General features: G+C 40.4%; 1 protein-coding gene across 3 annotated transcripts in view; it reads left to right on the plus strand.

Moving 5' to 3' along the window:
• Window positions 1–12,256, plus strand: part of LAMA3 (laminin subunit alpha 3) — a 109,038-nt gene that overhangs the window by 65,720 nt on the left and 31,062 nt on the right. For all 3 annotated transcript variants that reach the window (XM_064435294.1, XM_064435295.1, XM_064435298.1), the window contains exons 40-44: window positions 331–561; window positions 4,276–4,389; window positions 8,110–8,219; window positions 10,002–10,082; window positions 11,452–11,558. In XM_064435294.1, the coding sequence (XP_064291364.1) occupies window positions 331–561; window positions 4,276–4,389; window positions 8,110–8,219; window positions 10,002–10,082; window positions 11,452–11,558 (643 nt within the window). The remainder of the gene's footprint in view (window positions 1–330; window positions 562–4,275; window positions 4,390–8,109; window positions 8,220–10,001; window positions 10,083–11,451; window positions 11,559–12,256) is intronic.

Below are 12,256 nucleotides of genomic sequence, written 5' to 3' on the forward strand. Positions count from 1 at the left end.
CACTTCACTTACTCTTAAAAATAAAAATAAAACCATTTTTTATGGTTTGATGGGTGATATCTCAAAGAAATTTGGATGACTAAAGAAGCTACAGGCTTCTTCACTTTTGAATACCTTGAAGCCATACTTCCCTTGCACGGTCAAAGCTACATCCATTTCTTTATGCTCATTTTTCTTTTTTGCACCCATTGTGTGTCTACTCTCCTGGACACTATGGTGGCACTAGACAAGTCTGTTCCATGGGTGTTTTGTCCCTTTTTCTGTCCTCTGGTCTTCTTTGAAGCTACTCTTTCAAGCAACTGTGCTCATTTTGTACCCCTTGATGTGCAGGGCAGCTTCAGGCACGCCAGCAGCGCCGAGCCGGTATCCCGAGAAGAGCTGCTGACCATCTTGTCCAGGCTGGATGGCTTGCACATCCGGGCGCTGTACTTCACGGAGACTCAGCGCCTGACGCTTGGGGAGGTCGGGCTGGAGGAGGCCACCAGCGAGGGCAGCGGCAGCGTCGCGCTCAGCGTGGAGACGTGCGCCTGCCCGCCGGAGTACGCCGGTGATTCCTGCCAGGTGGGAAGCATTCGCCTCCGTACTGTGCCGTTACCTTCTGTCTTTTGCCTGCAGCTATACGTACTGGGTTAGTTAGAGCAGCTGGATGGTTGTTAAAGTAATTAATTGTGCTTCCTGTAAGCCTGTGCACTTGCTCGAGTGCTTTCGCCATCTGAGAAGCACTGTGGGGTTATTCTACTTGTGATTGCTTTTATGGAGCTGCAAATGTAATTTTGCGTATGTAAGGCACTATGAGGGATTCTTCTATGATGCCCTCAGAGAGGCTGAATAATCTTACTTTACTGGAGAGAAGGTCAGAATTTACTTAATCAAAGTCTGAGACCATACACAGCAAAGATTCCTGGTGTTTCTTATTTTAGCAGGGTCCAAGGGAAGTAGCCTGAATCCAGACAATTCAGGATACTATTTGTGTAGAAAAACATGTGAAATCTGAAATTAACGTATTTGCAAAAAAATATTTGGAGATATGTTTATGGAAGATAGTGTAGGCTTTGCAAAATAATATTATTAGCTAAAGACTGGTGCTACAGCTGTATATCCTGTCCCTGATGCAGTTCCTGTAGCTGCAATTCTTTTGCTTGTCACTTTGCTTAGCTTAGAGCTTGGCTGTTGCTGTGTGTACGCACCCAATGTAGCAGAATAAAGCATCAGAGAGATAAGCAGTGTACAAAGTGCACAAAATGTGAGGAATTACTCTCAGAAAATGGTTGAGCATTGCCATAAAGTAGCAATTGCTGTACTAACCTTGCAGAAGCTTTTTGAATTGAGAATGAATGAATAATATCTAGGCTGGAGCAGCTGCAGAGAGACTGAAAAAACCATGTATGGCTGGCTTACATTTCATGTGTGCATCCACTGCTCAGGACAGCTAATTCATCATCTGCAGAATAACAATTTTGGAAATATTTTTGATTTTTTCACACTTTGGTTGCTCTGTGCCACACACAAATTGATGAGCCTTGACTGACAATTCTACTGCCATCCATTGCTTTCAACATACTGCCTTGGTTAAAGTAAGCCGTTGGGGTTTTTTAATGTAACCTGGTGAAAATACATAGCCAAAGGAAATGATCAAGACACTCACGGGGAAGTTTGTAAGCCCTGTATATTTATTCAGCATTACTCAGGCAGTGATTTACTGCTCTAATCACCAAGCTCTGTCTGGCTGCCTTAGGTGGGGAGGAGGTGATGCCTGCCACACCCTGACTTAGGTATATATTGAGCTACAGGAACTGCGGAGTTACTTGTTAACCTCAGGAGCGGTGCTGTGTGCTGAGCGACTTGACTCACGGATAAAGTTTAAAGGTGGGGCCCATCCCGGCCCAGAACCTCATTAATCTGAGTCAGAAGCTGGAGGAGAAGGGGGCATAATAAGGGAAAGAACAGTGAGCACTGAAGGGAGAGCAGCGAATGTTCTCAGGGGAGCCAAAGTGAAGTGATGGCCCAAGCACAGAGGCCAAGAAATGCAGGATGGCTGGTTGTCACTTTAGTGTCCCTTGGGCACTGTCTAGCACAAGATATACAGCAGAGGCTCTCCTATCCCCAACTTCAGGAGAGGAGTCAGTGGCAACAAGTTCAAATGGACTTTTATCCAAGAGAGGTAATTTGCTCATTTTTTCTTCCTCGCTTCCTTCCTTCTTTCACTTTGTTTTTAAATGCACTGATTTGGTAACAACTTCTACATTACTTAATATAGAAGTAATGAGAAGATTAACCTTTTGTTTCAAAGTACTTTACTAACAAAATTGTGTACAAGAGGTTTGTTTAAAATTGCTGTTTAACTGAAGACAATGATCCTGAAAAGCACTTGAAAGTGCCTGGAGCTTTATCTTTATGTGGAATCAGTTTATCATTTGTGTGGAATCACAAATGCTGCTTCAAAAACAAAGTGCCCACATACTCCAAATGTGTCATTTTAAAGACAGCATAAATAGAAAAACAAAAGGCTGTACAGATTTTTTTTTTCCCAAATGCAATTAGATGTATTTTTTTAATGTCTGATTTATTTTTCTCTCCAAAAAGAGACTTTAAGTAAATAAAATAGATATGGATTAGAGCATGTATTTTACTTAGTCATGCTGCTTAATGTATTTCAGGCTCTGGTTTCTTCTGAAGCTGTGTATATTAGCTCCCTGTTGTTCAGGGAAAATATTCATCCTTTAAAAAATGTGTCTGAAAAACTTCAACTGTCTATTCTAAATTTAGTCCTTGCTCACACTGAAGTCAGTATTCAAAGCTGTTGATGGTGTTAGTAATCTGCATACTTCTTTTTTTTCCCCACAATTATCCTACATGTAGAAAAGGCAGAGATACCAGTAGTGATTGTTGTTTTAACAGCAGTAATTCAATATTTCTTTTGGGATCTGCTTTGTAAGAGATCTTTTTTTTGTAAGAGTCTTTTTTTTTTTTTTTCCCCTGTGGTAGTTCTATCATTGAAAAATTCTCTGGTTAATCCTGCTTCTGCATAAATACTTATGCCTCCAGCCACTGGAATATGATTTGTGACACAATCCCACAGACCCTTTGCTCTTCAGGTTGGTTCCATCAGTCTTGGTGGTGCAGTTACTATGAGGAGAGATTTATGGCTTTAGAGTTCAGCTGTCACTTGTTTTCTGCGTGTTGCTGGGGCCAGCCCCTGCCCGTGAGGCAGAGGCAAGGCATAGGTGCAGCTCACAAGAACATTGCTGCAGGCAGGAACCTGGGAGGTGCTGGCTTCGTGGGGAGCATGGCTTTCTCCCTGCTTCCATAAGCCTCTGATCCTGCTTGCACCACACCAGCTTACTTCCTAGGGGAAAAGAGCTACAGAATGTGAAGGACAGACTGATGCCCTGTAATTTTTATTGTGGTTGGTGTGCCCAGAGTATTCCAGAAGAAGATGGGTGTGAATTTTTGATCTGTATGCAGAAGGACTTCATTTCCATGAGGAATTCCTTGTGATTTCCCTGCTCATGCCAAGCAAGAGCCTTGTTTTAACACATTGGTTACTACCTCCCTGCTGTAGGCAAACAAGCTTGATGTCTCTTCCTTCATTCAGAGTTTCCCTGAGGTTCAGCTCCCTGTTTAAATCCAACTGTGATCTGACAGGCTGTGCTCCTGCTCCTGTGCCGTCGATAGTTGGAACATTCTTCCCGTGCTTCCTCAGTCTCCAGGGCAAGCCTGTACTTAGAAACTAGACCACTGTGTGTTTTGTTACATCACCTAGCTATGTCTAGGTGTGGCTTTAGCTCCTGGTAGACTAAACTGTGGAAGTCGTGATGAATGTATGTAAAACGTATCCAGAATTGTTTCCAAGGAATACACTGTAGTGAAATTATTATCAAGATATAACCACTAATTAGTATGTGAGATTTCCAGGTGCTCTTCTTTAGATTCACACTACAGTGTTCTCATATATTTTTCTGTGTTTAGAAATCATATTCTACAGCTTTGTACATAGCCACAGGAAATGTCTTTTTCTCCAAGGTTGGAGTCAAAATGATTAAATCATCACTGCCAAAGTGTCTAAAGCACAGGGTTCAGATGAAACTTTATCTCCATTAATTGCTATTTACTGCATTACAAAATTTAAGCAATAATATGAGCTTAGGAGAGCTTGAAAGGAAATTCATTCCTTCACTACTCCTTGGAAATGGAAAACATTTTCAAAATACACTTCCCGTAACATATAAAACTTCCTACCAATGCTCACCATTTTTTTTTCTTCTTGATGTCCAGGAGTGCAGCATTGGATTTTATCGTGAGAATAAAGGAATATTTGCTGGACGCTGTGTGCCCTGCAACTGCAATGGAAATTCAAATAGATGTCAAGATGGTACTGGGAAATGTATTGTAAGTAATTAGTAACATTCAGTAAATTAATGGGAAGAAAAGGAGGAAAAATACATTTCTCTTACTGCTGTATGGACCATACAGTATTGTTAATTTCCAAGCAACTAAGAATAATCCTTGTATGTCTCATTCTCTTAATTTTATTTTGTTCATGAGCATAAGTTGTGTAGACTTAAATGTACATTTAATGTAACTGTGGTTGATTGGAATAATTTGTGTTCTTGTCTTCCTTTTTTTGTTTCCCCTGTAATTTTTGCTAGCTCGTGGTTACAAAAAAGTCACCAAACTTTCACATAAGGAAACTTTGTAGTTATTTATAATAAACATGGATCTTATCCTGGTATATGCAGTCCTGAGCGTTATACATATGTACCAGGATATGTTTGGATAATGATGACAAACAGCACATTCATGTATGGCATAGGGCTTTGCAGAATCTTCTTTAGTCAGCTTCAGTGCATCTCCACTAATCATAGTTTGTAGCTGATGGGTTAAAAAGTATTGAATTGAATAAGATGAAATGAAAGTAATAGAAGTTAGATTAATTAGGAGATTTCAGCTGTTACAGAAAGTGTGGTGGGTCAGGTTTTGCTCCCTGGCACACTGTATTAAACCCCAAGCAGCCCGATGGGAGTGGATCAGCCCTCAGCAATGGAAGTGTGACACTTGGCTGACTGTGCTTCTCCAATTTATATCCATGATGCTGCTTTGAATAGTTTGTCCTGAAAAATTCCCCCTTAAAAAAACTTTTACTAATTTTTCATTTACTGTGCAAACAGGAACCTTGCCAACATCTTTCATGGTCTGTCTTTTCTGTTACTTCTTCCTCATTCGCAGTGCATCCATTCTGCCTGCGGCGCATTCCTGCGCGTTATGTCATTCTCCCCAGCTTTGTTTCAACCAACCGTGTTGCTTTAATGGAAACTATAAACCAATTCAGCACATTCTGGGAGATGACTTACAGGCTGCTGCTTTGGAGGGGCAGGGCAGGCTGTGACAGGAAAGTGCTGTGGCACAGCAAGAAAGATCAAGAAGCTTCACTTCAAATTAGAGTTATGAAGGCAAATTTTACTTTCACCTCATGAAGTATGTGATCTAGGTTTTTCTTTATCCTGTCCTTCTCACAGCTGGATTAACTTTCAGATAGGTAGAGCTAAATCAGCCCTTAGTCCTGGGCAGGCAAAGTCATCCAGAATAATGTGGTGAAAAATGAAAGCCCTGAGGGCCTTTATTTCCATCATGAATTTCTGCCTAACCAAGAGCAAGTTTGTCTCTCTGTAGAGGAGCCATGAGTCATAAACCTGACATGGTGCAAAGACAAGGAGGCTTCCCATTGTGGAGCCATCAAGTTCCACATCCAAAATGCAAGGCTTCTTCACTTGGTTTCCTGCTCCTCACTGGACCCCCAGACCTGAGTACCTACATTTGTCAGTGTCGCTCCAGTGAGAGCTCCAGAGGCAGCTTTGTGAGGGAGGCTAAGCCCAGGCTGGTCCTTCCCCTGTGCAGCAGCACAGCCCTCCCTGGCTCAGACAGTCACTCTCCTGCTGCTGCGTGCTTCTGGAAGGAGACGAGTGCACTGCCATACTGCTGGAAGAGGGGGACAATGGAGGGTGCAGGGGGAGGTGGAGAAGAATGAAGACCTTGGGTCTCATGTGAAGGGAAAAAGCATTTCTCTGCCATTAATCAGGCTTTGTGTCCCCCGTGGTCCCTGCCCTTCCTCCTGGAAGGCACATTCCCTCAGCAGCAGCATGGTGCCGAGACTTGCTGATCCCACGGCGTGTTGCTTCATGTCACGGAGCCCCACGTGTTTGACGTAACCTCGGTGGCTCTGCTGTGGCACTGACACACTGCTCTGACTGCCTGGTGGCATATGGGGGCATACAGAGTCAGCTGGAAGTTCTCCTTTAGGGTTTGCAATACCTGATGGTTTGGAGATGCTGTGACTCCAGGGGTATCTGATCCTGTAAAACTTGAAGGAAGACCCACAAGGGAGTTGCTGCTCTGGCTGCATTGCACTGTGCCTAGGGAGCTCCAACCTTTATATGCCACGTAACTAGAGGAGCAGCATGGCACATTTATGCTGGCTTATATGTGAAATAGATGAAATCTTCTTTGCAATTACAGAATTGCTTCAGTTTCTATAGACAGAGTGAGCAAAGCAAAAAGCCAGGAGACGAACTTGTGGGAGGAGGTTGCTCTAAGGTGAAACCAGCACACATTTTAAATACATCTTTTTTACTCTTTCTGCAATTGAATGTATTATTCAGGATTATGAAAATTGACAGTAATTTTTTAGAAAGAGTCTGAATTTTCCATTAGGTTTTGCAGGAACATATATACCAGCTTTTATAGAGGCCACATTTTGAAATGGTTTCTTTTGCAAACATAGTGCCTTTGTGATACTTGATTTAACTTCATGTCAAATGGCTCATATGAGAACTGGAACTTCTCCTCTTCTTTCCTAGAACCACAACCTTTTATCAGTGAGCCACAGATATAGTTCTTTAACCAAAATGAAAACAAGTTAGGGTTACCACCTGAAGGAAGGGCATGTGGTTGAGGCAATCTGGTGTGAAGAAATGTGAAGGAGAATGGAGTTTTAGAGGAGATGGGAGAGAGAGAGCTGTTTCTTATTTGTAGGGAAAAATGCCCCTCTTCTGCCAGTCATGGTAGTAGGTCTTCAAACGTAGCCCTGAGCCACTGAGGTCTCTGAAATGGAAGCACAGTTTGCTCAGTGACTGCTTCCAGCTGATTTCCCACTTTCTATTTTCTGTCTTTTGCTGTGTTAGTAAGCCTTCAGCTCTGTGGGACATTTGATCAGTCTGTTGCACAGAAGACAAACAGTTGTAGAACTTGGGAGTGTGAATGCCTCTCGACTGTTAGTCATTTGATATTTTTCTTATGCCTGCTTATGTATTTTTATGCTGCTTATGTATTTGAACAACTTCTATTTTAAATTAGAAACACTTTAGGTAATGCAAAGGCAACTTCCTTATTCTGTACCCATAAAATATGAACACATGACAATTAGGCAACACTAGAATTAAGAATGTTTCTAAATAAAGATATAATTCCCAAGAATTTTATCATGGGAAAGGGGGTCAGCTGCATCAGTTTTAATTGTATTCTTAGCTTTTGCTTTCTATTATTTATTCCAGTAACTACAGAAAAATACAATTAACACACACACTGGAGAAACTACATGAAACTCAGTTCTGGTCTGAATCTACTAAGAGAAACAATTTTTGTATTTGTTTAATGAGATTTTTAAAGTAATGCACTTGGGCTTAATTGATTGCATGCTTTTTACATGGTACCTGCCTTCTAAGTAGTGTTAAAATGCAAAATTGAAAGTTTTATTTATATATAAGTACATATATTTAAACATAGTGATTTTTAACTGTAATATGAAGACAGAGAGAGAGGATTAATGGAATGCTCCTTTACTAACTATGCATTTGGTTGAGTTTCTTAAAAAATATGTTGAATTCAACTTATCGGTTGTTTTTCCACAAGAGAGAGGAAATTGGGCTTTGTACAGTTAGAAAATTGACTGAAACTGTTCTATCCTAATTGTGAAGGCAATTTTGCAGTAAATCTTGCTTATATGGAAGAAAAAGAGCATATTCTCTGAGTAAATAGGCTGTATTGTTTAAATAATAGTAAAGCCATATTGAGTGATAAAGCCCTGCTAAATGTCTTGCTCGTTTCCTTTCCAAGGACTGTCAGTACAATACTGCTGGGGAGAAATGTGAGCACTGTAAAGATGGTTATTTTGGAGATGCCACTCAAGGTTCCTGCAGGGAATGTCCTTGCCCATATACAAACAGGTACAGTAAAAGCTTGTAAGAAGAGTCAAGCAGGGGAGGGAAGAAAACGGAAAAAGAAAAAAAGAGGAAGAGATAGAGAAAATCCCAAAGCCCAAACTCTGCTACCCTAGGAGTATAATGATCTTCTCCTCTGTTCTCATATTGAGAGCTTGGTGGTCTGTCTCACAGCATTGCCTTTTTTAATAAACTGAGTATTCAAATTCTCATCCAGATCCTGATCTTCAGAGGCACACTGCTCATAGCCTTGGGGAGACTCAGAGAGTAGAAGTGGGCTTTTTTTCAAAACCACCAGAACTTCCTTCTTAATGAGAAATATACAATGAGGTCTTTTCCCTTACTGGGCATATCCAGAATCCTCCTTTTTTACTGGAATGCAAGATGTTTAGCACCATTACTCTGGCTAGAAAATAAGAGAAAACCGTGAAACATCCCTTTTTATAGGAATTCAGAAAAATAATTAAGATGCAAACAAAAAAAATATAAAAACATTTAAGGTCTTAAGCACTTATCTAAAACTCTAAAAGAGTGTGATTGCTTTTCCTTGTCAAAGTTCTGTTTGAAGTGCAAACATACTGAGATGAAAGGTGAAAAAATGAAACTTGCTTGTATCTAATAAGGTTGCCAGGCTTTTAAAACTGAGCAGTTAATTACATTTTAAATGCATGGTATATTTAGCCAGATTCTCATCATTGGTCACCTCTAAACCATGGTAAATAAAATAAAATTTTACAAAAAACCGAACAAACCCTAAGCTATAAATTGCTAAAGGCACCACATGGTATTTGCCAGGTGCATTAGCACACACCACCATAACCTTAAGTAGGAGATTTACACCATCAGACAATAGACAGGTTTATAATTTATCAGAGAACTCTCTGATAGATCTGGTTTTGACAGCCTCTTCTGCAGGTGCTTGCCTGAGGCTGACTGAACATGTTTTTAGTCATCATTTGCTTTCAGAGTTCTGAAATATCTAGGGAGACCATAAACCTGTGCAGTTTCATAACTGCAGATTAGGGTGGTGAATATCATTCTTGACATAGGAAATGCACCCCACCTGGCATTACTGGAGTTGACAATTTTTCATCCAGTCAATTCCAGTAATTCTTAGTACAGACCTCTGTCTTTGATACACAGACTTGCTTTATCCAACTGTTCATAGATTAAAAAAAGAAAATAGTAAACATGGCTCTGCTTTACCTCCTGCCTTCTCCTTCACCAATATTGAACTTGGAATCTAGACAAATCTGCTTGAAAGAGCAGAGAAAAAGTTCATTGTGTTAACCAGATCCTTGGGATTTCAAAAACTGTGCACACCTCTACTTTGCCTTGGTTAAAAAAAACCCTAAATAACATTAGCTATGTAGAAATATCCTTTAATGTTCTCATCCATTGAAAAGGAAAAAAAAAAGCATAAACATGAGGAAATGTCTGTCTAGCACAGGCTATTGGTTCTTGCCTACTAAGATAAAGTAGATACCCAGACTTGTTTTATGACATCACTATTAAGGTTTGTTTCAGGGATTCCTTTGGGTAGTGAACTATTATACTTAGTCCACAGGGCCAAGAAATTATAATTTTTTGAGTTCTAAGGAAATGATTTGCACAAAAGAATATGAAACTTCAAAGAATTAGCCACAATAAATTGTCTAGAGGCAATTAAATTAGCTGAGAAGTAATTTGGTGGTGTAAAAACTTTTTAATCTGAAAGTCATTAAACTGAACCTCTGGAGCGTAAAACCTATTTGATCATGTGCTCACATTAATTTTTTCTTCTCAAAGATTTGCAGCAGGCTGTGTGGCAAATGGTGAAGAAATCCAGTGTCTCTGCAAAGAAGGCTACACTGGAGCTCGTTGTGAACGGTGAGTAAGCTGTTTCTCAAAACCAAGTGTTTTGAGAGACACAACAAAAGGAGGGATGTCTGTATTGGGACAGACATGTGGACATATGGACAGTCACCTGTGCACAGTATGCATGTACATAAGGAGCAGCTATTTATATGAACAGCTGCTGAAGAGTGGTGCCGTGGTGTAATTCCAGTCACAAACTCAATGCTCCCTGGGGAAATGTAAGCAATACTCCACAGACTACTGACTGCCCCATTTTTACCTAAAAGAGGTGTCTGCCTCTTTGCTGAAGTGCCCTGTGCCTTGCCTCATCCTGCACTCCCTCTTATTTCACCCCTTTTCAAGTTAAAAACATTTTCCCCTTTCCTCCAGTGTATACAATGGTGCCTCAGTGGTCTTATCCAGCAGCAACTGTGTAACATTTAGCACTATACCCTTCATCCCAAATTCTGGTGTGCTCAACAGTTGGAGTTTACACACACCAGGCAGAAGCCATCTCTTTTGCTGGAACATTGCAGCAGTCTGGCAAAGCAAGAGAGGAACAGCATGACAGTTTCAGGCAGGCAGAGGAACCAATTTCACTGACTTTCAAATCCAGAGAGAACTGAAGTGTAATGGAGTGGTGTTGTCTGGTTTGTTAATTTGAAGCTAATAAGTCATGATGTCACATCTGAAGACAGGACCTGCAGTAGGACATGGTCTTGTCCTCCAAGACTGGTACCTTTGACCCTGTCTAATCTGCAGGTTGTAGGTATTTTCTGTTCCAGGTATAGCTGTACCTCAGCTGCTCATCATGGCCCTTTGATCCTGCATTATCACCCTTGTAGGTCTTACCACTGAGTGACTTCTAGGAATGTTACCTATCCAGTGTAAACAATATACATATAAACAATATATTTTATCTTTTAAATATTTAGAGATCAGTCACATGGACTGCTTTGCTGGTAGGAGGCAAGAGGGGGTATCACACAGCAGAAGGGTGATGGTGTCATTCAGTGCTGTTGCTGTTTGAAATATCAGCTGTGCATGCAGTGTGATCCCCCTCAGAATGTGTTTTCTGGTGGGATCACAGGCCAGAATGGTACGGTTTGCTTGGTTAAGCCTTGTCAAATTCTTGTCAGATTAAGTGAATTATTCCTGCAAGAGCACTGTGGGAGTTCTTTTATTTTTAGAAAAAATCCTTCAGCACTCGCAAAGATATTTTTAGCATAGTGCAGAGGATACTGTAAATCAAAAATATATTTTTTCTGTCTAAGTCAAGACATGAAATCAAAAGTTCTTGAAAGTTTCTTCAGGCAAACTGAGTTTTTATCTCAAGGGAAAGTACATTTCACAAAATTAGCTTCAACTACTTAATCAAAATTACTTGTATCTCTTTATCTAGCTGTGCTCCTGGATATTTTGGAAATCCACAAAAATATGGAGGCTTCTGTCAGAAATGTAACTGTAATAATAATGGACAACTGGCTAGCTGTGACCACCTGACTGGAGGTACGTGAGGGCCTGTGAATGTAGCATTATTCTGAATGGAAAAGAGCCTTGTTTTCTGTTTGGGAAGCAAAGAAGGAAGCTACTTGGATTAGATGAACTGCAGGAAAGATCTGGACTTAAAAGAAATGTAGATAATTTTTCCAAAATTTAAGATTTCCTAAAATGCAACACAACAGTGATAGAAGGGCTGTCCCTGAGTCATCAGATTTACCCTTCTAAATGGTTTTGTCCTGTATTTCCCTTCGTAAATACTGCTAACTTTTTGTTTTTGTTTCATGGCAGTGTTTTTAAATATATCATGGTTCCTTTGTTGACAGGGTTAAATAATATCCTGCCAGTCTGTCCTACAGATTTAGGAAACTGAGCATCCTGAAAATGCCTTTTTAAAATGTATTTGGCACAGTTCAGTGAAATCTTCAGAGTCTGCTTCAGGCACTGCTGTCTTAGGTATCCAAGCTGTCTGCATTTGCAGTGGAAGTTAGAACCTGACTCAGGAGACTCTTTTATAAATCCTGCTACGCTGCTCTTTTAGCTAAAACATTAATGATTTCCCAGAATCAGTCACACATGTACTTCACTACTAGTAAGCTCTTACATAATGATATGAGCATATGTTTGCTTTATCTATTAGAATTCTGAAGTAAAGGGCCTGATCTTACATTTCTCAGAGTGTCTTTACCTCAATCCACCTCAGTCCC

The sequence above is a fragment of the Passer domesticus genome, chromosome 1 (genome assembly GCF_036417665.1).
Source record: "Passer domesticus isolate bPasDom1 chromosome 1, bPasDom1.hap1, whole genome shotgun sequence".
Lineage (NCBI taxonomy): Eukaryota > Metazoa > Chordata > Aves > Passeriformes > Passeridae > Passer > Passer domesticus.